This window comes from Mobula birostris, chromosome 21, assembly GCF_030028105.1.
Source record: "Mobula birostris isolate sMobBir1 chromosome 21, sMobBir1.hap1, whole genome shotgun sequence".
Classification (NCBI taxonomy): Eukaryota; Metazoa; Chordata; class Chondrichthyes; order Myliobatiformes; family Myliobatidae; genus Mobula; species Mobula birostris.
The window spans coordinates 50,499,963-50,525,396 of NC_092390.1; the positions used below are offsets into that span (position 1 = coordinate 50,499,963).

General features: G+C 39.7%; 1 protein-coding gene across 7 annotated transcripts in view; it reads right to left on the reverse strand.

The window, feature by feature from the left end:
* The window catches only part of lhpp (phospholysine phosphohistidine inorganic pyrophosphate phosphatase), a 152,261-nt gene that overhangs the window by 79,844 nt on the left and 46,983 nt on the right, over nucleotides 1-25,434 (reverse strand). For 3 of the 7 annotated variants that reach the window (XM_072239455.1, XM_072239454.1, XM_072239460.1), the window contains 3 exons: nucleotides 9,845-10,032; nucleotides 4,577-4,730; nucleotides 1,023-1,086 (listed from right to left, as the gene is read on the reverse strand). In XM_072239455.1, the coding sequence (XP_072095556.1) occupies nucleotides 1,023-1,086; nucleotides 4,577-4,730; nucleotides 9,845-10,032 (406 nt within the window). Of the gene's footprint in view, nucleotides 1-1,022; nucleotides 1,087-4,576; nucleotides 4,731-9,844; nucleotides 10,033-14,521; nucleotides 14,706-15,863; nucleotides 15,957-25,434 lie in introns of all 7 variants that reach the window. The other 4 variants (XM_072239456.1, XM_072239457.1, XM_072239461.1 and 1 more) reach the window with 3 other exon arrangements.

Below are 25,434 nucleotides of genomic sequence, written 5' to 3' on the forward strand. Positions count from 1 at the left end.
AATTAACCTGACTCCGCTTTTATTTCTGACTCCGCTTTTATTTCTGACTCCACGGCTATCCTTAAGAGTCTTCAGCAATAATTTCCCTACCAGTGACGCAAGGCTCACTGGCCTATAATTTCCTTGTTTGTCACTATAGCCCTTCTTAAACAAAGGAACAACATTGGTTATTCTTCAGTACTCTGGGATTTCCCCCATGGCCCTGTGGAAAAATGGGGCACAAGGATCTCCATGAAGGCCCCAGCAATCTCCTGAAACAATAATCTGGGATAGATGCCATTGGAACCTCAATCTTGTCTCCAGCATGGGTAAACATTGTAGTTCTATGCATTAATCCAGGCTCTAAGAACTTCTATCTTACCTGTAATATTCCTTGCTCATCAACTTGGTCCTGCCTGTCCTTCCTCTCAGAGTTACTTGACCTAACCTCTACCTTATCTCTTCAATCCGCCCACTTGCTGATCTACTGCTCTGGTTGCTACCTCCTTCCAACATGTTACTTAAGTCCTCCCAAGTATTGGTGACCTGTAGTTTAAATGCAATCTGCCTTTCTCATATAGATCCCAATAATCCAGGTATCTGAAGTCCTGCCCTTCTGCTCCGACTCCTAAGCCTTCTATTCAACTGTCCATCTTTCCATGTCTTACCACGCTTGCATGTGGCACAGTCAGTAATCCTGAGATTACAATCGTAGAATTCCGTTTCCCTAAATTTTCTAACCTTCTCCCTAAATTCTCTCTGTAGGACCTCATCTCTCTTCCTGCTTTTGTCAATATGGACCACAACCTCTGGCTGCTCCCCATCCTCTTTCAGAATGTCTTGTGCCCACTCATAGACTTCCTGACCCTGGCACAAAAATCAGCTGATATTTCCAGGAATGTGCACAATGAGTGACATCTATTTATGGAAAAATAGTATCAATTGCACCATTCTATTGTAATATTTCTCATGTAACATTATATTAGCAATACAGTAATAGTCTAGGGAGAGAAAGGAAGATTTTGTGTACAAATCACTCATACCTCCAAGGCCTTCATGTAAGCTCCAACATCAAGTTTCAAACCATCTGTTTCCTTATAATATCGCCTAAAGTATGTAAACAAGAAGTATAGAGATAAGCATATATAAAAATAGAAGGCATGTAGAGAGCTTGGTCACAGCATTCTGCATATTTAACACAGCATTTTTTTTTAATAATTCCTCCTTTAATGAAGAACCAAACAATTGATGACAACCACAATAGTAGTGTAGTGGTTGGCACAACATTTTACTGTGCAGGTTCAATTCCCGCCATTGCCTGTAAGGAATTTGTGCATTCACCCCGTGATCACATGGGTTTCTTCCGGGTGCTCCGGTTTCCTCCCACAGTCCAACGACGTACTGAGTGGCAGGTTAATTGGTCATTGTAGATTGTCCCATGACTAGACTGGGATTAAATTGGGAAATTGCTAGGTGCTGTGGCTCAAAAGGCTAGAAGGGCCTATTCCATACTGTATCTCAATCAGTCAATCAATCAATAATCAGATAGTAAGACAAAAAAAGACATGGATGCAGCTTATTCTTGAAGACTTCCCTTTAATTTTTTTGAATAGCAGTAAATATCTTCTGCTGGCATAAATAAGCTACATATTAGAGCTAAAACTAAAAGAGAACAGGCCAAATGGCTTCCCCCAGAACACTACTATCAACTAAAGGTGATCGAGCCCATTAAACACAAATCACATATTGTTCTGTAAAGTTTTTTTTCAAAATAAGCCTGCATTAGAGGCAAAGAAAGTCAAGAAAGTTGAAGGATAAAATTTTAAATGTCTCTCAGTCAAAACTACAATAAAGTTGTAAAAAAATTCATATTCTCCACTCTCTTAAATGTAATTCACCTTCACTCAAGCAGATAATGTCAGCTGAGTGACAGAATTATTGAGCAAATAATTTTTTCTGAACTATTTTTGCTCCATGCCAGATGGACTGCATTAAGATCCCCGACAGCAGATGAGAAATGCGCAACATGGTTGGACATGGTTTTATAGTTTATCTTTCTGCCATTTTCAATTATACACCAAAGCCTCTCTTTCAAATGACCACTTGACCTTTGCTTGAGCAGCCATTTACCTTCCATCGCCTAGCGCAAGCTTACGCTGGCATGACCAGAGACATTACACTACCAGTTCCTTTTCCTCACCTAAAATAGATGCTGAATGTAAATCAGTACATTTATTCTAGTCTCTCTGAGTAATTTCGTCACTCTGGCATAACTTTTTAACTTCCCATGTTCTGATGAAAATTCAGATCCACCTTGACAATTCTCAGTTTGCTCTGAAGTCACACTGTATTTTTATCAATTAGATTTATATCATTTTCATACCTGCACAAATTACTTCTCAATGCACTACTTTTTAAACATTGCAATTACGTTTCTGAATATGAGAATAGAATTATAAATTGTACTTCCTTTATAATAAATTTCTACATTGTTTCAGCTGTGTAGTTTGTGAGCAACCATCTGGTCCTGCCTATCTGTTTTCTCACAATTTTTGCTTGTTTAGAATCACAGAGAAGTACAACACAGATACAAGCCCTTCGGGCTATCTAGTCCATGCTGAAGCCATTTAAGCTGCCTACTCCCATCAACCTGTACCAGGACCACAGCCCTCCAAATTCCTACAATCCGTGTACCTACCCAATGCACCACTTGTGCTGGCAGCTCATTCCACATTATCATGGCCCTCTGAGTGAAGAAGTTTCCCCTCATGCTCCCTTTAAACTTTTTACCTTTCATCCTTAACCCATGAGCTCTGGCTGTAGTCCCACCCAACCTCATTGGCAAAAGCATGCTTGCATTTACCCTATTGATACCCTCTTAATTTTGTATACCTCTATCAAATCTACTCTCAATCTTTTACATTCTAAGGAATACAGTCCTAGCCTATGGCTTACTTTACTTGACTTAACTCAAAGCTTAATGATTGGTGGCGATTTCCAGGTTGTTACTGCTGTCCTAATAGCAACTTGCCACTAGAAGGTGCCAAGCTGCACGTGGATGTTATTCTTCCCATTCTTAACAATGAAGGGAGTTCTGACCTAACCCAGTAGTGGCCTGCTTGCTTGATCAATAACAGAGCACATTATACTTTCAAGCTGCATCCACCATTACTCTCTGACACTATGTTAAAGCTTTATGCCTTTGATATTATCAGTAAACCCCTTGTGCAGCACACAAAATTATATCTGTTTGATATTTCCATTTTAAAGTTTTGACTTTATTGTAGTTTAATTCAAAATGCATGAACAATGTTGCCCCTTCTCCCTCTACTTATCAGTCTGTGATCTTCCTTCTTTCATACAAGCCTCTAAACTTGGAGTTATATATGCTTAAACAGTGGTATTTTTTCACTTTGCAGCTTATTCCCAGCTTTTGAATATGTAGCCTCATGCTGCTTCTACTATGGTTCCTAAAGCTAAAGATTTTGCACTCCCTCTGGCCAATATGGAAGCGTATAATGAAGTTGTGATAGCAAAGAAACACAGATCCAGTGTTGTACATGAGAAAGCCGAGTTTTTAATCCTTTTTGAATGATAACCATTTTACAAGTGTTTAATGCCTACCTAATATATAATCAGAAGTTTAATGTCCTCAAGCAATACAGGATCCAACTTGTTGGTGAGGTTAAATGGACCTCTCCTCTCTCTGGCACCTTCCGATTCTGCGCACAGTATCATTCAGACAAATTTCTAACTAGGTCATGCTCACCTAAGGCAACAAGACTGGGTACAATAATACTCAATCTATCTGAGCATTTCTCATGAAGTGGACTTTCTTTGTTTAAGTACTGAATTGATTATTGCACTCTAAATCAAATATCAAGGCTTAATGAAAATGTCATGTTCTTAGGTGCACAATTCTCTCTACACTTAGTTTCTTCCTTGAATACATTTGGTTATATCTCACCTCACCTATCATCCATCATAATCACCCAACAACACCCATCTTAACCCTCCCTCCTTTGGTCCACATATCCTTCTGCTTGACTTAGAATAGCACTTGATCTTGGCTCCCCTGTCCCCACCCAAACTTAACTGTAAATTAACCTAAAGAACAACTCTCTCTGACACTAACCAGACTGACATCTCAAGAAGAAAAAAAATCTTAGCCAGTAGAAGGTTCAAGTTTAAACCAAGAAGGAAATCAAACAAAATAATTAAAGCTAAAAAAAAACAGGTCCATGTAATTGTTATTAGTGAGCATTACAATTTTACAATCTGCATACAACATTTAGTAAACCAAAAGTCTTAAAGCACAAGAAATTCTGCAGATGCTGGAAATCCAAAGCAACACACACAAAATGCTGGTGTTACTCAGCAGGCCAGACAGCATCTATGAAAAGGAATAAACAGTCAGATATTTCAGGCAGAGACACTTCTTTCAGACTAACAGTCTTGTTGTTTAATAATTTCTCAGAGATTTCATGAAGGGAATCTGATGTTTCCTCCATCTACATAATTTAAAACAGAATTGTGCACATAGCAAGAAGACTTACAAGAGTTAAGCCATTCATCTTCAACAAAGAAAGCTTCTTACCCTTTGCCAAGAGAAATCAGGATGGGTTTCTCTAGCCCCATCAGAATTTGAAAAGCTTCATTCACGTTTTGATATGTAAAATACTCTGCAGCATCTCCAATCACAACACATGTGGGGTTGGACTGGTCAATCTGATTAAACTCTGGTCGAAGATCTATAATTAAATTAAAGGATAGAGACACATTACGTACTGTGTTGCCAGTTCTGTTATTTGATTAACTTTTTGGAATATTTTTGGAATCGTACAGCAATGAAACAGGCCCCTCAGCCCCCTAGTCCGTGCTAGCCATCAACCACACATTTACAGTAATCCCATCAATTCCTCCCAAATTCTACCACCCACCTACAAAATAATCAAAATTTACAGCAGCCAATTAGTCTAATATCTCGCATGCCTTTGTGATGTGGGAAGAATCTGCAACACCCTTAGGCAATAGGAAGAACTTGCAAAATATCTCAATAGTTCAACTGTAAAGATGAACTGCGTTGGCATGTGGCCAAGTGGTTAAGGTGTTCGTTTAGTGATTTGAAGGTCGGTAGTTCGAGCCTTGGCTGAGGCAGCACGTGTGTCCTTGAGCAAGGCACTTAACAACACATTGCTCTGCGATGACACCGATGCCAAGCTGTATGGGTCCTAATGCCCTTCCCTTGGACAACATCGGTGGCGTGGAGAGGGGAAACTTGCAGCATGGGCAACTGCTGGTCTTCCATACAACCTTGCCCAGGCCTGCGCCCTGGAAACCTTCCAAGGCGCAAATCCATGGTCTCATGAGACTAACGGATGCCTAAAAAAAAATGAACGAGCAATGTGCAAGCCACCTTCTCTTTTCTAGCAAGGTTTCAACAGTGATTAAAAAATAACTCTGGCTACAAAGAATATGGTACAGATAGAGGACGGTAACACATGCACACACAAGTCTACTTCACTAGCGAGCAGGATAACAAGGGTGCTGTACAGTTACAGACTAACATGTGATGTGGACCCTTGCTCCATGCTGCGACCTATTACAGCTACTAGGGGAAGCGGATGTTGGAAGTGGTGTGTGAGGATGCAAAAGTGCGGTATTTGAGCGAGACCTAAAGTGGATCCCTGTAGGAACTCACTAACGTTCAATCACCAGAAAATAAACTGGACTGCTTGTGCCTGCATTTGAACCAGCAGGAGATGAGGTACTGCTACACACTCCTCCTTGTGCAATTGGATCCTTGATTTTCTCCCAGTCAGTTCAGATTGGCAACAACATCTGCTCTACAATTTCCATTGGCACAGGCGCTCCACAGGCTCTGTGCTTAGCTCCAAGCAGCCAATATCATTCCAATGCCCAAGACAGCATTCAAAAAGATTACCACCCAGTAGCACTGACCTCAACAATCATGAAATGCTTTCAGCTTCTGGTAATGCATCATATAAAAACCCACCTTTCTGTTATATTGGACGATTTCCAGGTCGCCTAACGCTCAAACCAGTCCATTAGTGATGCCATAGCCTCAGCCCTCCGCTCTGTCCTGTCCCTCCTCTGCAAAATAATACCTCATACAGCAGGATGTTGTTCATCGACTTCAGCTCAGTGTTTAACATTAACATCTCTCAGAGGCCGGTGGGTAAATTGTCCTCATTGAGACTCAGCACCCCTCTTTGTAACTGGATCTTGGCCTTTCTGACAGAAAGACCCAAGTCAGTCTGAGTTGGCAGCAACAGCTCAAGCTCCATCACACTGATCACCTGTCTCAGGGCTGTGTGCTCAGCCTGCTGCTGTTCTCACTGCACTGCGGGATTCAGCTCAAACCATATCATCACGTTCACTGATGATACAACAGTGGTTAGCCTCATCAGCAACAATGATGAACTGGCATACAGGGAGAAGGTACAGAGGCCTTTCAAATGGTGTGAGAACAACAACCTGACTCTCAAAGTGGACAAGACAAAAGAGATGACTGTGGACTTCAAAGAAGGTGCAGGCTGACCACTCTCCATTGCCCATCAATGGCTCTGCCATGGAGAGTGTTAAGAAACAAAGTTCTTTGGTGTGCAGATAATGGACAATCTAACCTGGCCCCACAGGACTAGGAATGCCAGACTAGGTAACTTCCCTTAAGCTGAGACTAATGAATACCCTGCCACCACCAAGGTCTTGTCACGAGGACAATGAGTTGTTTACTGTTTACCTGTGTTTTACACTACATGCATTTTGAATTATATTTTATTAATTTATTTGTAGTAATATTCTGTTTTATGTGTGATGTGTGAAATATATTTTGTTTTGTGCTGTGATCCAGAGGATCGTTGTTTCATTTGGTTGAAAATATATACGGTTAGATGTCAATAAACTTGAACTTGAACACACACAAAAGAAAAAATAAAAAGTGCAAAATCTTGATAATTTTAATGATATAATTTTGATAACACAAAGGATAGGGGTGTTGTGGATAGTGTGGAGGGCTGTCAGAGGTTACAGCGGAACATCGATAGGATGCAAAACTGGGCCGAGAAGTAGCAGATGGAGTTCAACCCAGATAAGTGTGAGGTGGTCATTTGGTAGGTCAAGTATGATGGCAGAATATAGCATTAATGGTGGACTCTTGGTAGTGTGGAGGATCAGAGGGATTTTGGGGTCCAATTCCATAGGACACTCAAAGCTGCTGCGCAGGTTGACTCTGGAAGGCATATGGTGCTTTGGCCTTCATCAACCGTGGGATTGAGTTTAAGAGTCGAGAAGTAATCTTACAGCTATATAGGACCCTGGTCAGACCCCACTTGGAGTACTGTGCTCAGTTCTGGTCACCTCACTACAGGAAGAATGTGGAAACTATAGAAAGGGTGCAAAGGAGATTTACAAGGATGTTACCTGGATTGGGGAGCATGCCTTATGAGAATAGGTCGAGTGAACTCAGCCTTTTCTCCTTGGAGTGGCGGAGGATGAGAGGCGACTTGATAGAGGTGTATAAGATGAGGAGAGGCATTGATCGTGTGAATAGTCAGAAGCTTTTTCCCCAGGGCTGAAAGGGCTAACACAAGAGGGCACAGTTTTAAGGTGCTTGGACGGAGGTACAGAGGAGATGTCAGGGGTAAGTTTTTTTTAAAACGCAGAGAGTGGTGAGTGTGTGGAATGGGCTGCCGGCAATGGTGGTGGAGGCAGATACGATAGGCTCTTTTAAGAGGCCCCTGGATAGGTGCATGGAGCTTAGAAAAATAGAGGGCTATGGGTAACCCTAGGTAACTTATAAGGTAAGTACACGTTTGGCACAGCATTGTGGGCCGAAGGGCCTGTATTGTGCTGTAGGTTTTTTATGTTTCTATGTATTTTGCAACAGAATGGCTAAAGTCGAATGTTTTGGTTGATAAAGGATAGGTAATCTATTCCGCAGCGTTAAAATGTCCAACACCTCCTACTGACTTTGAAAAGCAGTCCAGTGCCACAATGTTAGTATCTTGCAGCAATGTCAATAAACTAGCATGTACAGAGCTGCAATACTGTTCCCTGATCTTTCTATGGTTGGTGCAGAGCTCATAACAGGATGGTGTAGCTGCAGCTTTCAGTACTTTCGGTTGGGACAAAGCAGCTTGTTTCCCCTGCAATGTACACTCAGTGGCCACTTTATTAGGTACCTCCTATATCAGGTACTTCTTTTAATTGGGATTTTTCCATTTGTTAAAAACAATAGTGATAATAATAAGGATAATATTTAGGATGAATATCCAATGAAATGAAGATAGACGTTTCTGACTAATGGTGAAATCAGCCTACAGACAGCTCTCAGGAATGGAATGTTTCTGTAACTCAGACTGCCTGTGCTTAACAGCTGAAAATATCCTCTTGTTGATCAAATTACCGAAGCAATTTAAACTATTTTAAAAGCTCAATGAACAGCAATGAGCTAGAGAGGCACTGAACTACCTACTGGGTTTTTCTTTCAGATCCTGCACAATCCTATGATCTACACGTTTTACTTCTCAATGATGATAGACTCCTGGAATTAACCATCAGAGAATGTCTTTAAATATGCCTTTTGCAATTTTGTCACAGAGTACTGCATAAAGATCTGGCTTTCACAACCTTTCTCCCATTAACCACACATAAACTATATACCCAGTTCATCAAGTCACATTATCTGGCTTATGATAACAATTTAGCAAATGAAAAATCTGTTAATGGTAACTGAACACTGCTTCACTTTTGCACCATATAATTTCCTCTTTCCAATAAAGACCCAACAAGATTATGGACACGTTCTGAGAAACAAAAGAATGGGAGCAGGCCAAACTACACAAGCATGTTCAATTAGATCACACAAATGCTGGAGGTCAGGCTGAGCTTATGGAAATGAATAAACAGTCGGCATGTCAGGCTGAGACCCTTCTTCAGGACTGAAAAGTAAATGGGAAGACGCCAAAATAAAAGGGCGGGGGGGGGGGGGAGGCAAAGGAGGCTAGATGGAAGGTGATAGATGAAGCCAGGTTGGTGGGAGAAGACAAGTCAAGGGCTGAAGAAGGAAGGATCTGATATGAGAGGAGAGTTTACCGTAGGAAAAAGAGGGGACCCAGGGGGAAGTGATAAGCAGCTGAGAAGAGGTAAAAGATCAAAGTATGGAATGGGGGTGGGGTAGAATTTGTTTACCCAGAAGGAGAAATCACTAACATGCCATCAGGTTGGAGGCTACCCAGAGGGATGATAAAGTGTTGTTCCTTCACCCTCAGTTTGGCAGAAGAGGTGGCTTTGGACCAACACATCTGAATGGGAATGGGAATTAAAATGTTTGGCCACCAGAAGGTCCCACATTGAGGAACGGCAAAGCGGTCCCCCCAATTTACAATGGATCTCACTGACGTAGAGGAGGCTGCATCAAGTTAGCACCAGCTACAATAGACAACCCCGGCAGAATCACAGATGAATCACCTGGAAGGACTGCCTAGGGCCTGGATTGGAGGTAAGGTAGGTGGTTTATGGACAGGTGTAGCACTTGGGATGCTTGCAGGAATGTGTTGGGAGGGAGATTAGTGGAGAGGGATGAATGGATAAGGGTATCTTAGAGGGAGCAATCCCTGTGGAAAGCAGGGAGGGGGTGGAGGTAAAGACATGTTTAGTCCTTTTGGAGACGGCAGAAGTTGCAGTGGATACTCTATTATTCCCACCCCACAAAAACCTAGAAATTTAATTTTTTGCAAAGCAGTATTGTGCTGTACATGAAAAAGTATTATTCATCCAATGAAGCTTTAGTAAATTCAACAACAGTTTGAATACTGAAAAAGGATCTAGTTTGAATACTAACCATCGTGTACAAGAAGATGAGGTCTAAGTCCTCGTTCCTTCAACACTCGACAAACAGCAGGGGCAGGAGCAAAGACTTCATCCACAGTGATATCAAACCCCAGATTCTGCAACTTCTTCACAAACTTTTCCCGGGTAGCTTGTGTTTCATTGGTACAAAAACGCACTTTTAAATTGGTTTCTTTGAGTCTGCACGAGAAAAAAAAAGTAAACCTTAAAAGTTAAGGCTTTAAAAGAATGAAAGAGATCAAAATAATTAATAAATTTCTTTGCACCATGGTATAATATACCAGCATTATACATGCTGAGATGTGTGGTAATTACATTATTTCCAAAAATTAAGCAGCATAAGGCTTAATAGTGTCAGAAGCTCCACAGCAGTAATTCAAAACTGAATTTATATTACCAACAGTAGAACATTGAAAGCATTCTCATTCTTTAAAGTTTGAAATAAAATATCCCAAAACAATCCAATGCTCTATAGTTTCCACAAGTAATGACAGCAAATTGTCTCTATTCATGATCGTTACTTTGGAAAACTACGCAACTTGTGTAACACTGATTTGATGTGGTTCAAGAATCAGGAACTCTTTTCACTGCAACTGCTATTGCAAACAATGTGCCATACTAAATGAAATTAAAAATGGCATTAACTACTCTTGAACAACTCTGAAAATCTATCATAATGCACACGAATTTTCATTCGCTCAAGTAACACTTTCAAAGTGGTAGAAATAATATTCTACAAAATAATTAATTTTGTCATTTTACCTCATCCCTTGTATATGCCTGAATCTTTATTTTCCTTTTTCATTAAATATTAGAAAGTTAAAAAGCAAATATGCTTAGCCTCCTTTTTGGAATCTATGATAACTACTTGAAATATTATTGACAAGAACAAAAGAATTTACAGTGCCAAGTGGCCATGAAAAACTGACTTGAATTTTAGTGAAAATAAATGAGGACATAACTTCAGAGAGCTACTAACTATAAACCCTGAAGATGTTGCAACTCTAACCTAAAAACCAGAAAAAGTGCTAGAAGTACTGACCAGGTGTCAAAGAGGTCAGAATTCCTTCAAAGTCCACAGTAAATTTATAATCAAAGTACATATATGTCACTATGTACTAGCCTGAGATCCATTATCTTGTGGGCATGCAGTGAATACAAAGAAACACAGTAGAATCAATGAAAAGTACAAAGACGGACAAACAACTAATGTGCAAAAGACTCCAAATTGTGCAAACACAAAAGAAAAACAAAATAATCATTATTATAAATGTAATGCCCTGGTTAAGATTTCTACTGCTATGCTATGAGGTGTGAAGTATTCTATTTCAGCAGTTTTCTGTAAAAGCAGTGTGTCTTGCTGGAAAGTGTTTTGGCTTTGGCTAAGGATAAGGAGCCATGTCGCCCAATTTAAGAATCTGTCTGTGTGTCAGCCAATTAGGAATGTGAGATGTGAGAGAGAGCTGTGGGGAAGTTTTCGCTTGAGGACAGTTCTCTGGTTTGGGGTCTTTTGGCAGGAGCTGCAGAGCAGGGCACAAGGGAGGATGCTGCAGAATGTTGTTGGAAAGAGAGGCCTCATTGTAAGAAGTGCTTTGCGCTGATGAATAGCTCCAAGGGGGAAAGGTCAATACCCCTGAGAGGAGAGCCAGATTGTTTGAGATGGTCTCTGAAGGGAGTTCAGAATGTGGCAGGTGCTTTCACACAGACCGTGGGTCCAGGGTGCAAGTAAAAGATACACCCCTGAGTACTCCAGTATGAGCTCCAATGTTTATGTGCACATTGGACTGGTTTAACTGTAATGGGCCCTTTTATTTTTCTTTTCTTGTCCTGTAACTGTTTGCTAAAGTTGAAAATTTGGTAAATATATTTTCTTTATAATATTATGCTGTTGTACAATCTGTCATTTCTAGGCGACCGATAAATGTGTATGGGCAGTATTTACACAGCATTCTGTCAAATCAAGGTTTCTTTAATTGAAACATTATGATGTTTCTGTTTGGTTGAACCCCAAATCATACCAACCCTGGATGTATATTGTTTATGACAGGTGGTCTTCTCACCGTTGAGTCACAAGGCTGTTAACAGAGTTAGCTAACAAGCCAAGTCTGTATACAAGCTTGGTGAGAGGGTTACATAAGTAAATAATAAAAACATTGGTATAGAGTTCTTAAAACTGGGTCTATAGGTAGTGGAATCAATTCAGTGTTGGAGTGAATGAAGTTAACCACTCTGATTCAGGAGCCTGATAGTTGCAGGGCAAAACTCTTCCTGAACTTGGTGGTTTGGGACCTTAAACTCTCGAACCTCCTTCCCGATGGCAAGAAGAAGAAGAAAGCATAGCTGGATGGTGGGATCCTTGATGATGGGAGTGCTACTGCAAAAACACAGCACCTTGTAGTTGTACTCAATAGTGGGAAGAGTCTTAGCTGTGATGGAGTGGACTGTGTGCATTACTTTTTATAGGCTTTTCTGTTCAAGAGCATTGGTGTTTCCATACCAGGCTATGATGCAACAACCATGCATCTACAGAAGTTTGTCGAAGTTTTAGAAAACATGCCGAATCTTTGCAAGCTTCTAAGAAAGTAGAGGCACTGTTGTGCCTTCCTTGCAATGGCAAGGAAATGATAATGCCGACTAATTTTAAGTTACTGACCCTCTCCACCTCTGATTCCCTAATGAAGATTGGCTCATGGACCTCTGGTTTCTTCTTTCTGAAGTTAATAATCAACTCTTTGGTTATTATCTGGTTATTGATTACTTGTAATCGATAATCAAAAGGGAAAGGAATAAGAATATAATTTTCTGTTGCAGAGAAGTTGGCAAGGATAGGCGGATAGAAGTAAGAAAATACCTGTGATAGGATAAGATCAGACCAATTGATTTGATGGGGGAAGGAGCGTGATTTTCCTTTTTGTGTTATATGTAACAAACAGTAAGGCTGTAGGTTTATGCCCGGCAGGTCAGGCTGTAATTTGTCCTGTCTAGGAAGAAACAAGGTTGAGAGGAGGTGTGGGAAATAGATGAGATACAGTCAAGGGCTCTGTTCTTTATGGTTGAGGTGAAGTTACATTTCAGGAAGAAGGCATGTGTGGAAGATGTCACCATTAGAACAAATACAACAGAGATGGACAAACTTGGAGAATGGACTCCTTCCTAGATGTAGCGTGGGAAGAACTATATTGAAGAACGGAATGGGAGCCTACAGGCTTGTACGGATGTTTGTGGCTGGTCTTTCCTCTGAGTAACTGAAAGATCCAGAAAGAAGAGCTGGACCATGTGAATATGCCAACTGAGTGGAAATGCCACTTTGAATTCTTCCCATATAATATTCAACATTCATAGGTTAGTTACCATTTTCATCTCTCTTTCCCATTTCTGTTTTTATTTCTGTCAAATAGAGTCCTAATGCATACTTCAATTGTATTGAAGTTCACCAACAGCTCAGCTTATACTTGCTGTAACCCATCATGCATTGCTGCAATCACGATTCCTATTATGCGGCTGCTGCATGGATCCTTCAAGCATTTATATCAAGTCTGAAAGATGTTCCAAAAATGAGTGGCACACTTATTAGGCATCCTTACTAGCACATCTACCTCAACATGAGTCTCTTGCCACTCATATCCCTAATTGGATTGCTATTTTTACGAGAAGAAAACTACAAATAAAAAATATTAAATCTAATTTACAGCTAAAACTCAATATGTATGCATGTTTGGGAATGGTAAAGTGTACCACAGGGGTTCCTATGTCATTATTAAGCACAAATGTAGAAAGATAGCTTTGTTTACCAAGAGATTTCTAATGGACTGAACTCTTGTTAAACATTACCAGTTGCAATAAAATGTTTCATTACAAGCAAATTGTTGGTTGCAAAAATAACACCATGCCTCCAAAAGATAATGAAGCCATTGAGCTTAATAGATGTTTGTGCTGGAAAACACATCAGACTCCATTCAGGGCAGCAAACGAAAGTGTATGACTTGACAAGTCTTCTTAATGAGAATGATGATCAGTTTCTTTAGCACTATTTATCTTTACTAATTGTGGTTAGTGTGAATTATCAATTACAGTTAGAGGTAATTGCCCTTCATACAGAAAGCTTTTTTAGTTCATTCAGGGCCATTAATGTAATGCTACAATTAACGGTCACATTTACATTACCAATATATCTCCATTGTTCTAAATTGTAAAGTAATTTCATTTTTCACAGGAGAGCCTCTCATAATTTACTGATGCAATTGACTGAATAAGTAGAGAGACTGCCATGGGGCTAATCAGTGATAATGAATTATCATTTGACCTTGTAAAGGTAATGCACAACACATGCTCTCTTCAGATAACTAGAGATGACATCTGCTGCAACTTTGACTTCAGTAAAGTTTGTGCTCCAATAGGGAATTAAAGGCAGCTAAATATTTCAAATATATAACATTCTACCGGGCTTATGCCAGGGTATTTTTCCTCTTTTCATCAAATAGGTAAAAGAACAAAATATCTGATAAAGCATAAAATTAAAAAGATAATCTGTATTTTTACTACTGAGAGATTTGAGAGGGCAGGTTGGCCCATCAGGTGAAACCCAACATTCAACTAATTTCTCCCTCGGCTAAAGGCTATTTTAAAATATTTTCCATCAATACGAACCCTATAGTATAAACATGCCAACCTTCTGCACTGCAGGTCACGAGGCTCTGAAAGAAAATATTTCCATATGATAACAGAGACCATTGGAACGTGGAAGAAAACCAAGCACCTGGGAGAAATCCACGTAGTCATAAGCAGAGTCTACAAACTCCATGCAGACAACACCAGAGTTCAGAATTGAACTGGATGCTTGAGTTGTGTGATACCTTGATGCAGGACAAAAGGTAATAATTACTTTTAAATTAGAAAACAATTAACTTTACAATGCTGTATATTACATTAATCATGAAGCAATGTAATCATTTACATTACCTGCATTAATTGCAAAATACTTGAATATTAAGCATTCAAGTAGTTTATGAAATTATGAATACTATTTCCAGCTTTTAGCATGGTTCATCTTCAAGTTGGAACTATACCACTTTGCTTCTATCAGTCTCACAAATTAAAAAGCAAGTAGGCCCTTGAATTAATTTTCAGTTACTATAATAGCTACAGCTAAATTAGTGTATATATGAATCTGACATTTCTTTCCCAGTTATGTCAATGATTGAAATACTCTACAAAGTGTCCATAAACAACTGGTCAGTCATCTTTGAAAGGTGCATTTTAAAGCAATATGTATAGCCGAAATTATGTAATGTTTTGCCAACTCAGAGTTTTGTTGTAAGATTGGTTTGGGTTTTCTTCCCCTCCTTCTAATTATTACAATAAAAAACTGCAAAATCTGAGGCATGTTTATGGACAGAGACCACAGCTCAAGGAAGTTCAAATAGTAGGGCAAAAACCAAGTGAACACAAAATTTTCAAGATTGGGATTCAGATTTATTTATCACATACAGTGAAATGGGCCATTTACGTTAACAATCAACACAACCCAAGGATCTGCTGGAGGCAGCTCCAAATACTGCCCACACATTCTGCCACCAGCATAGCATGGCCACAATGTCCACCAGAACAACAGCAGAACATCCATACACATGCGCGCGCGCACACACACACACACACACACACACACACACACACACACACACGACAGGCCACCTCTGTGCCTCCAGCCTCATGGACATTGAGCCTCCAACTTTTCCAGGGCTTCGGCCATTGGGCCTCAACATCCAGACTTCCGACTGACATTCAGGCTTTAAGCTTCGGTATTGCCATGACTCGACGATGACAGGATGCCAGACTACAGGCCTTGAACTCCAGACTCACTAGCTTGCATATCCAAGGGGTCACCAGGCCCTCATGCCTCCTGCCTGCACAGATCTCTGATCCTGCAGATCCAGCAGGGGACTCACTGATCTCAGCAGGGCTAAGGGGTGCACCAACCCTCATCCTTGCTAGACTTTGTCCACAATACTTACCAGCTTGGCATCCATCCATGCATGTCCTTTGTCCATGTCATCGCCGGCCTTTGAATGCGGATCACCTTTTCTCGTCATGCAAGGCAAATTTTGCTACAGGTTGCAAAATGTTAGAAGATTAGCCATGGAACAAAGTGCAAAATAATGGATATTGTTGTTTTAAAAACGCAGCAAAAAGTAATGAGCAGGTTGAAGTTTAATTCGTATTTACTTGCCAGGTTGTTAATTTGAAACCTGGAATGAACTACCAGGTCATGGGCATTTAAGTCTCATGAATTTGTAATCTCAAGAATTACAAATTATAATTTAAAGTTGTCCCCAAGCTCATTTGAGAAAGAAATCTTACTAACAGAAAAAAAAAATCAACTATTAGATTCATATCAAAGATTTAGGGACTCTTCATCTCATGTTCTCAATATTTATTGCTCATATATTTATTATTCTTTATTTTATTATTTGCAGAGTGTGTTGTCTTTTGCACACTGGATAAATGCCCAAGTTAGTGCAGATTTCCATTGATCCTATTATGGTTATTATTCTATTATGGATTTATTGAGTATGCCCACAAAAAAATGAATCTCAGGATTGTATATGGTGACATATATGTACTTTGATAATAAAATTACTTTGAAATTTAGTGGGAAAAAGTAATTTTGGAAATTTGAAGAAGCTCTTTCTGCAATTGATTTTATTAAACATGGGTTCAGATTTCTTCCCCATTGTTTGGTTTCTACAGGCCACAATGGAAAACCCAGACCCAGAACTACTTCAGGCTGTAATGGCAGGTTAAGTTTGAAATACGTAGTGGGGAAAAATAGTATATTTTTCAATAAACCATGACTGTCATGAGCAAGGAGTGGATTATATTCATGCCTCCTATCTTTATTATACACAATAGAACAGGTGAAGTAAAATGGCAGTCGCAGGTCATGGGACAGAGTGAACCAGGGAAAGGGTGCAAATCACCTTGTGGAGCTGGTTTAAGTTTTTACGTGAAGCAAGGCTGTAATTGGTAGCAGAGAGTCGATTGGTACCAGTGGGATGTTGGTCATTGTAACAAGATGGAGGGTGAGGGTAACGGACAGTTCTGGAGCTTGAGGAACAACAAATGAGAGTGGGAATTGCTTTATTTAAAGTGAGTCAACCTAAATGAAATTCCCAGTATTGAATTCAACAGGCTGGGAGACCTGAAGGCCTGCTTCTGAATCATCCACAGGACAGACATGCACCAATGTCATGGTGGAGAGGCTTGTGAATTCCTGAGATCCCAAAAGCAAAGGCATCTGGAACTTGGGTCCTGGTAGGGTCACCCATAATGGCAAGGTCAAAGAGAGGTTCCAGACAAAGAGCAATCCGACCAAGACCTCAACAGCAGAGCTGGTGGAAGGTGATGATGACACATTACAATAGCAGTGAAGGTGGAGGACAGCTGCAACAGTGAAAGATCTCTAGTTATCTTGCCTTCCATACCACTGTATCCTTACCGGATCTGTCAAGAACTGTGTGGTGGTTGCCTATGCATCAGCCTCCCCATGTTAAACAAAGTCACACACACATGTTCTACATTAAGAGAATCCACCCAACATCCTAGGGTAAGTAACCCACCAATAGACAGCCCCTTAGAAGAATATCATACTTGACTTGAGTGATCGCACTACTACATTCGCATTACAATCTTTCATAAAAGTTTCAAAGTGCAAATGGTTTGAGAACTAATTTGGTTATGAAATGAACATTTACCTTAGTCAAATTTCTGAATGGATAATTTTCCTTTCCTTTAAGTTTTCTATACAGAATTGATTTCTTATCTTAGCTGATCGGATAACTGATGATGATTTCCTATCCTGGCAGAAGGGATAACTGAGAATCCCGATGCCATGGCCCAACCATGTTACTCTATAAATAGGAAAATTCTAGAAATAATTGATGGACAATGTACAAATATGCATTCACTGTTGACTAGCTGTCCTCATCTTCCCAAGGCTGACTCAGATTTAAGAGAGTAAGCAAACACAAAGTGACCTAGTCTATCTGAAATCATATTTGATGCAGCGTGCTAATCTATTGAAATGCTGTAAAACATGCTTACACAGATCCTCGACATTACAAGATGAAATTCTGACCTGTCAAAGGAGTTAAAAGTTGGTTGAAGATCAGGAGCTTAGCCACTATAGGGCTGCTTTGAACTGACCTTTACCTCGCCCTAACAGGTCAACGGTCTGATGATGTCCCACAATGCAATTACTGAGTGTCAGATGTGCAACTCCTTACAAATCACCCAGAATTCTACACATCTGCTGGCTGTCAGCATCTGCCAGGCTCAGTCATGTGCAAATAATGAAAAGCATTTGTTATTGCCCCAGAACAGGTAAGCATTATGACAATTAATGTACATCCCAAGTGACCTTGTATAAATCTAAATTCCAATGACCCCTTTAAGCCACGGATATGTGGATGTTGAAAGTGATCTACATCAGTGAATGAGGTTTGAAATTCATTCATTCACCTTTCAGATGCAAGCTGAAAAAAGATATTCAGAGTTTTTACTTGATGTAAAAACAGCAACCAAAAATTGAAATATTTATCTTACCAGCACTGTGCTTAGCATAAATTTCAGAATAAAATTGCTTAAAAATGTCAAGACCAACTCGAATTGGGACACTACCTTCTGCTAGTGGATAGGTCAGAAACTTTTACTATACTAAAGACAAGCACAAAACATTCACAGTGAAAAGGGTGGATTTAAGTTCATGCTGCTGGCTTGAAATTTTTCCTTTGCCTGCAAGGATCTTGCTGAAATCAGTTCGTTATGGGTTTAGGATAAACTTATACCCATTTTGCCAATCTAATTCAAAAATTTTGCAGAGTAATTGGGTAGAAATGGGAATAAGTCACAGCAAAGACAGATTCAATAAAGAGGTAGGCTACAGGGAGCTGTCTTCAGTTATGTCTCTTTTGGCAATATTTAATTCAAAACACAGTTCAGATAGAGGAAAAAGTATAAAATTCCTTTAAAGATCTCAGCTAACATTTCCTATTTTGTAGAACAAAACAAACTCAGAGATTGCTTTTCAAATTGAGCATTTTTGATTTTCATCTCCACATGCTTTCCGCAGCAACAAGAAAGCAAGCTTGCATTTATATATGAGAATATCCTCAGACACGTCAGTGCAGTAGTGTCAATCCAAATTTAAAACTGAGCCACATCAGGGCAGATGACTTTGAACTTAAACAGGGTTTAAAAGGTTTCCTAAGGAACAATAAAGAGGCTCAAAGGTCTGGGGATAGGAGGATTCCAGAACTCCAGCTGCAAGGACAATTGTAAAAGTTGAAATGAATAAATTCAGAAAACAAAATTCGACAAGAATAGATGTAGAACTTTGTGAAAGTCTTAAGGGTACTGCAGATATAGGGAGGGGAATTTGAACACAAGAATTTTTTAATTAATCGGTTGCTGGAGTAAGAGTCAGTATAGACAAGGTAGCAGAGGGTGAGATGAATGAACATGAACTTCACGTTGATATGGGCTAAGACAGAAGTAAAAATCTTGTATGGTGACAGAGGAAATTGTGTCAGACGCCGATCTAGAGTGCCCAAAATTCTAACTACAAGATGATTTACAATCAGGTTATACATCATATTAAATCTAGCTTTCCTTGGCACTATTATAGGAAACTGAGGCTTCCACAATCATTTGTATAGCAAATTCCATATGACCTTGAAGACTAAGCACAGCAGAAGAGCCAATCTCTAGGCTGACTTGCAAGGAGACTGTCATCCATGCCCAGTGAAATGTCCTCTGCTCTGGCACAGATCCAAAGCATAACAGTCTGGATTTTGAAATTTAATTTGATATCAACTAATGAAATCAATTTTCAATTAAAAAATCAGGTTTGTACTTAATGAGTGAAAAGTGGAGGAATTACATTTCTACAATTAATTTCCAAATATATCTCCTCCACACCTCATAACACAAATGAGCTTTAGGTTATTGAGATTACAGATTTTCCTTTTCCAACCAAACTTATTTATTTATATTTAGTTATTTATTGAGATACAGCACAGAATAGGCCCTTCCGGCACTTTGAGTCGTATCAACCAGCAATCCCGATTTAATCTGAGCCTAATCACGGGACAATTTACAATGACCATTTAACCTACCAAACGGTACATCTTTGGACTGTGGGAGGACACCAAAGCACTCAGAGGAAACCCATGTAGTTATGGGGAGAACATACAAACTACTTATAGGCAGTAGCGGGAATTGAACCCAGGTCACCTCTACTGCAAAGCATTGTGCTAACCACTACGCTACTGCGCCACCATCAGTTTTTGTACTGATGTACTCCATCAGTTTCCTTCTCATCACCTATTTGATGATATCTATTGCAGGCTTTTTCTACTTCCCTCATGGTTCACTTTTGTAGTTGTTTTTCTAACATTAGCAAACTTGGATATGTTACACTTGTGTTTTCATCTATGCCATTAAAATAACTCTGAATGGCTGAGGCCCTATTATTCCTGAGGCACTAGACATGTAAGAAATATGTCAACGGTGAGGGGCATTGTTTTAGAATCCTGAAGAGGGATGTTAGGGTCATTCCAGTGAAGATTTCTAGCTTGATGGAAAATATGGTATTACTTTGATTTTAAAACATTGGAAGTCAGCCAAAGAACATCCCTCATTCTTTTGGTCCAAGGTAGTTTTGTTGCCCAGTGAACCACTGGACATTTGGGTATCAACAATTTTTGCTACAGTGCCTTGTAAAAGCATCCAGTCCCCAGCCCTTTGTTCACATAAATGAGTATTATAACCAGTGATTTTAATCCATTTAACAGAGAATTTTTATTTGTGAATCACATGCTCCTTTTTTCCAAAATAGAAAATTTTAATACATGAAAAACAAAAAAATTCAAAAACTATAAATGTCAGCAGTTCAAAAGTATTCATTCCCCTTTGCTCAGTACATAGATGAACCATCTCTTGCAGCTATTACAGCCAATAGTCTTTTTGGATAAGTCTCTATTAGCTTTGCACAATGTGACGGAGGAAGATTTGCCCATTTCTTCTTGCAAAATTGCTCAAGTGTGCCAGGTTAGTTGGGGAGCAGCGGTGGACAGCAATCTTGAGGTCTTTTCAGATATGTTTGATCGGGTTAAAGGTAGGACTCTGGGCCACTCAAGAACATCACTTTTCTTCATTTGAAGGCACTCTGTGGTTGCTCAGGCAAGATACGTTGGGTCATTGTTCTAGTGAAAGATGAACTTCCTCCCCCATTAAGATTTTTGGCAGAGACAAGCAGGTTTTTATTCAGGATCTCTCTGAATTTAAGCAGCATTCATCTTTCCATCAATCCTGACCAGATTTCCAGTCCCTGCTGCTGAAAAAGATCCCCATTATGCTACCTCCACCATACTTTACAGTAGGGATGGTGTTATTTGGCTGATGCGTATTATTAGATTTATGCCACAAGTACCACTTAGTGTCGAGGCTAAGAAGTTCCACTTTAGCCTCATCTGACCACAAGACCTTCTTCCACATTTTTGCAATATTTTCTAAGTGATGCTTTGCAAAGCCTTTATGGGCAAGGATATGCTTATTTTTAAAGCCAGAGCTTCTTCCTCGCACTCTTCCATAAATACCCTTTTTTGTTCAAAGACTTGTGGAGCCATGAACTTCAGATGCAGCCACTGACTTCTGTAGAGTGACTGTTGGCGCCATAGTAGCCTCTCTTACAAGTGCCATTCTTCTTTGGCAACAAAGTTCAGAGGGCGGCTTGACCTAAACAGTGTAGCTGTGGTTTCCTATTTTTTTCCCCAATGTTTCACGATGGACTGCACTGAGCTCAAAGGCATGTTCAGTGCCTTTAGATGGTCTTGTACCATTCCCCAGTTTTATGCTTCTCTACTACCATTTCCCTGACTTACTTTAAATGCTCTTTTGTCTTCATTTTGGTTTGGTTTGTTGAAAATCTACCATACTGTTGGACCTCACAGAGAGCGGAGTTATTTATTCTTATGAATTCATTGAAAACAGATGATCCTCCAATTTTCTACATCAACGTATTGGGAGAGTTGGAAAGGTAATATACAGTATTACACCTGAGGAAAGTTAGCATAGCAATTACAAAGGGGATGAATTCTTTTTCAGCTTCACAATTTTGGATTTTAATTTTTAGCAAATTGTTCACAGGGTTTGGAATTTCTCTTTTTATTTGACAATGATGTACAACTTTTTGTAGATTAGCTCAAAAAAAAACCTACTTCAATATATTTTAAATTTAGAAAATGAGACAGTAAAATGTGAAAATAGTTGTGGGGCTGAATACTTTTTCAAGGTACTATAAAATGTTAGATGTAATAGCAACACTATCACCCTAAAATAACAATTGTCATTCACAATACAAAGCATGATAAATAAATTATATGCCATCGAATTATGCAGTTTTAATGAGAAAACATTTTTCTATCCAAAGTAAAAATCAACTTTTGCAAAATGGTATCCAGAAACATTAGTGGCTTATGGTGCATTGCATATCTGACTCATGGTAGCTGATGTTACAAAGTGTAAATGTTTCCACTTTCTAATTGCTGGCATTCCACACACATAAAGCAAAAATACCTGCACACCCTTGCGAAGCATGACATTCAATCTGTACACTCCTTGTCAGTCTAGGGCCATTAGTGTTTTGACCCAATTTCATAATTGAGGTGCAAGGTAAGAGTGTGTGAGTAGGGTAACTGGGTAGTCACAAAGGTCTCCAAGTTTGAAAACTGTTAAATGTTGAAAATTAACATAATGGGAATTTAATATATAGTGGATTCTGGTTAACTGGGCCATCAGTTATTCAGGGAAGTTGCTTATCTAGAACAACTCTTAAAGAACAAAAACTATTTGAGAAAATAGCCAGGATCATCTTAATTTATTTGGGACACTATGCCACTTAAGCAGGACAGGAGATTGTTGCCGAACAGTTTCTAACTACCGTCAGTCGTGTGCACTTGTGTGGCCGTTAGGCACTACACCATGCTTAGAGTGAACAGTATTTAAAAAGCATCAGTTGCACGTGTTTGTGTTCAAAAAGCAGTAATTTTTGTCACTGGTAGTTGGCAAGCAAAAAGCAGTGGACTATTCAGAACTGTTTTGCTCACTGCAGTTTTAAGCATTTTGGCCTGGAGATGCCAGAAACAGCCTGGAGTGAAACTAAAATAATTTCAGAACTTCAACAAATTAGGAACTACGAAAAATTTGAAGGTATAGACAATCATTTTGAATGTTACAATGAAAAGGAAAATTTGGAAGATGCAATCATCATAAGCATTGTATGAAGGCAGTCCATAATCTGCACTAGCTGTCTGTGGTAATTTTGTTCATTGAGAGTCAATCAAAACAGCATGGCAGTATACACCGATGAATTGCTCCATCGATAATTATTAGGAACTATTAGCGTTTTATTGTACTGTAGTGGTATTATAGAGCCTCCCCCTCCTGTTAAGGCATAGGTATCGACTTACCCAGCAGCGGCAGATTCACCTGCCTGGACAGCATCACTCAGCGCAATCGTAAACACAAAATAATCTGCAGATGATGAAGGGTTCCAGCCTGAAACATCGACCGATCTTTTCCACGGATGCTGCCCGACCTGCTGAGTTCCTCCAGCGTGTTGTAAGTGTCACTCAGCACAATGGTGGAACCAAGGACAGCACCCAGTGCAGACTCAGCAAAGCTAAAAATGTCTTCAGATCAATAATCAGCATATGGAGATCAGACAAGTACCAGAGCTGTGTTCTGTCCACACTCTTGTACAGGCCAGAATGCTGGTGCATGATAGAGAGTGACCTTGCCAAGCTGTCACCACTTCACGCCACGAGCCTCCAGAAGATCCTCGGTATCTTCTGGCCAAGAAGGATCTCCAACCATGCCTTACTCCTTCAGTGTCATCAAGGGGACATGGCCACAATCACCATGAGGAACCACTGGTAATAGATTGGACACATGTTGAGAAGAGAGGCCAACTCCATCATCAAAACAGCTCTTCACTGGATCCCTGAAGGGCAGAGGAACTGTGGGAGACCAAAGATGACTTGGAGCCATACCACAGAGGCAGACATGAGGATCCTGAACCATAATAGAGAAGATGGTAAGGACAGAGATGGAAGACCTTCATTGCTGCTCTAAGCACCAGCAGCGTAACAGGCAGTAAGTAAGTGGTTTGGTAGTGGAAAAGGATCTAATGCTTTGCTTTCCAGGTGCGTAAGACGAATAAACTCTTCCTGGGCTTCCAGCGGGTACAGGTATCGATTATAACCAATGTTTCGATGACAAACTCTGCTATCTTCACCAGGGATAAAGAACCCTGGACTAGATATGCCCAGGGGTAGCATTCTAATTTCTTCTATATTTTATTTAAATACTTAATTTGTCACTCAGTTAAACTGTAGTTTGTTTTTTTTATATATCTTCCTAATTTTTTCCATGAAACTTCAGTTAATTGGGCAGCCACTTAATGTACGGGTCCTGATGTGTCCTAATAACTGTACCTGGATCAAATGCAGCATTTTCTGACAAGTGAGGAGCTTGAACTGAAAGGAGAAAAACAAGTCTACTGAAATGCAAAGTCATAAAACTGCAATTTCACAAAAGATTAAGTAGAGGAATGGAAATTTTAGTTGCAAAGACATTAGACTATCATCAAAATATGCAACAATAACATAGAAGGCAAACAAAATCTTTGGATATACAACTCAAAGCAAATGGAAAGTGATAGCTGGCCTGTACAATCCAATAGTTCTCACTGCCTTGTTGTACATGGCCCTGTGATGCATACCTAGGGAGCAAGCAATTTGGACACCTGAAGAAAGCACAAAAAGATCAGCTGACAAACAGCAACTGAGCATCTGAGCCATATGGAAGTACTAAAAGCACTCAGGATGCCCACATTTAGAAAAAAATATCCAGTTAATTAAAGTGATAAAACATAGAAGATCTTCAGTGAAAAGAATGGACTCCTGAATTATAATGAGACAAAGGGATGGATTATAATTTTGAGATTAAAAAATAAGTACCAAGTTAAAATACAAATGTGTTTTCTAAGGGAGGGAAATGCAACAGAATTAGCAGACATAAAGCGACTGGTCAACCGAAAGCAATCAGAAGTGTATGAACTACATAGAACTGATACAGTTCACACTCCAATACAGAAGAGATGGTGTGGAATGAGGAGGAAGGGATTATTGTATAAATTGTGCAGACCATTCCCAGGTAACAAGTTCTGCTTTTACAGATATCCATTCATCAATTTTGACCATAAAATCAGAAAATACTCAAAGTCACTCAATATGAAACCACATCTCCACTAATGGCATCAAAATCACTTATGACTGATAAGAAGAGGGGGGAGGAGAGAGAGTGGGGAGAGTGAGGGGCGAAAGAAAAAAAAATTGTCAAACTTCTGAATTAGATAATATTATGGGAGCTCACTCTATGAAAGGATGTCCATTAAGTCAGGTAATTTTAACTCAGGAGCAGACCTGACTTATGGAAACCCCTAATGGGTAGGTGCTCCCAGTG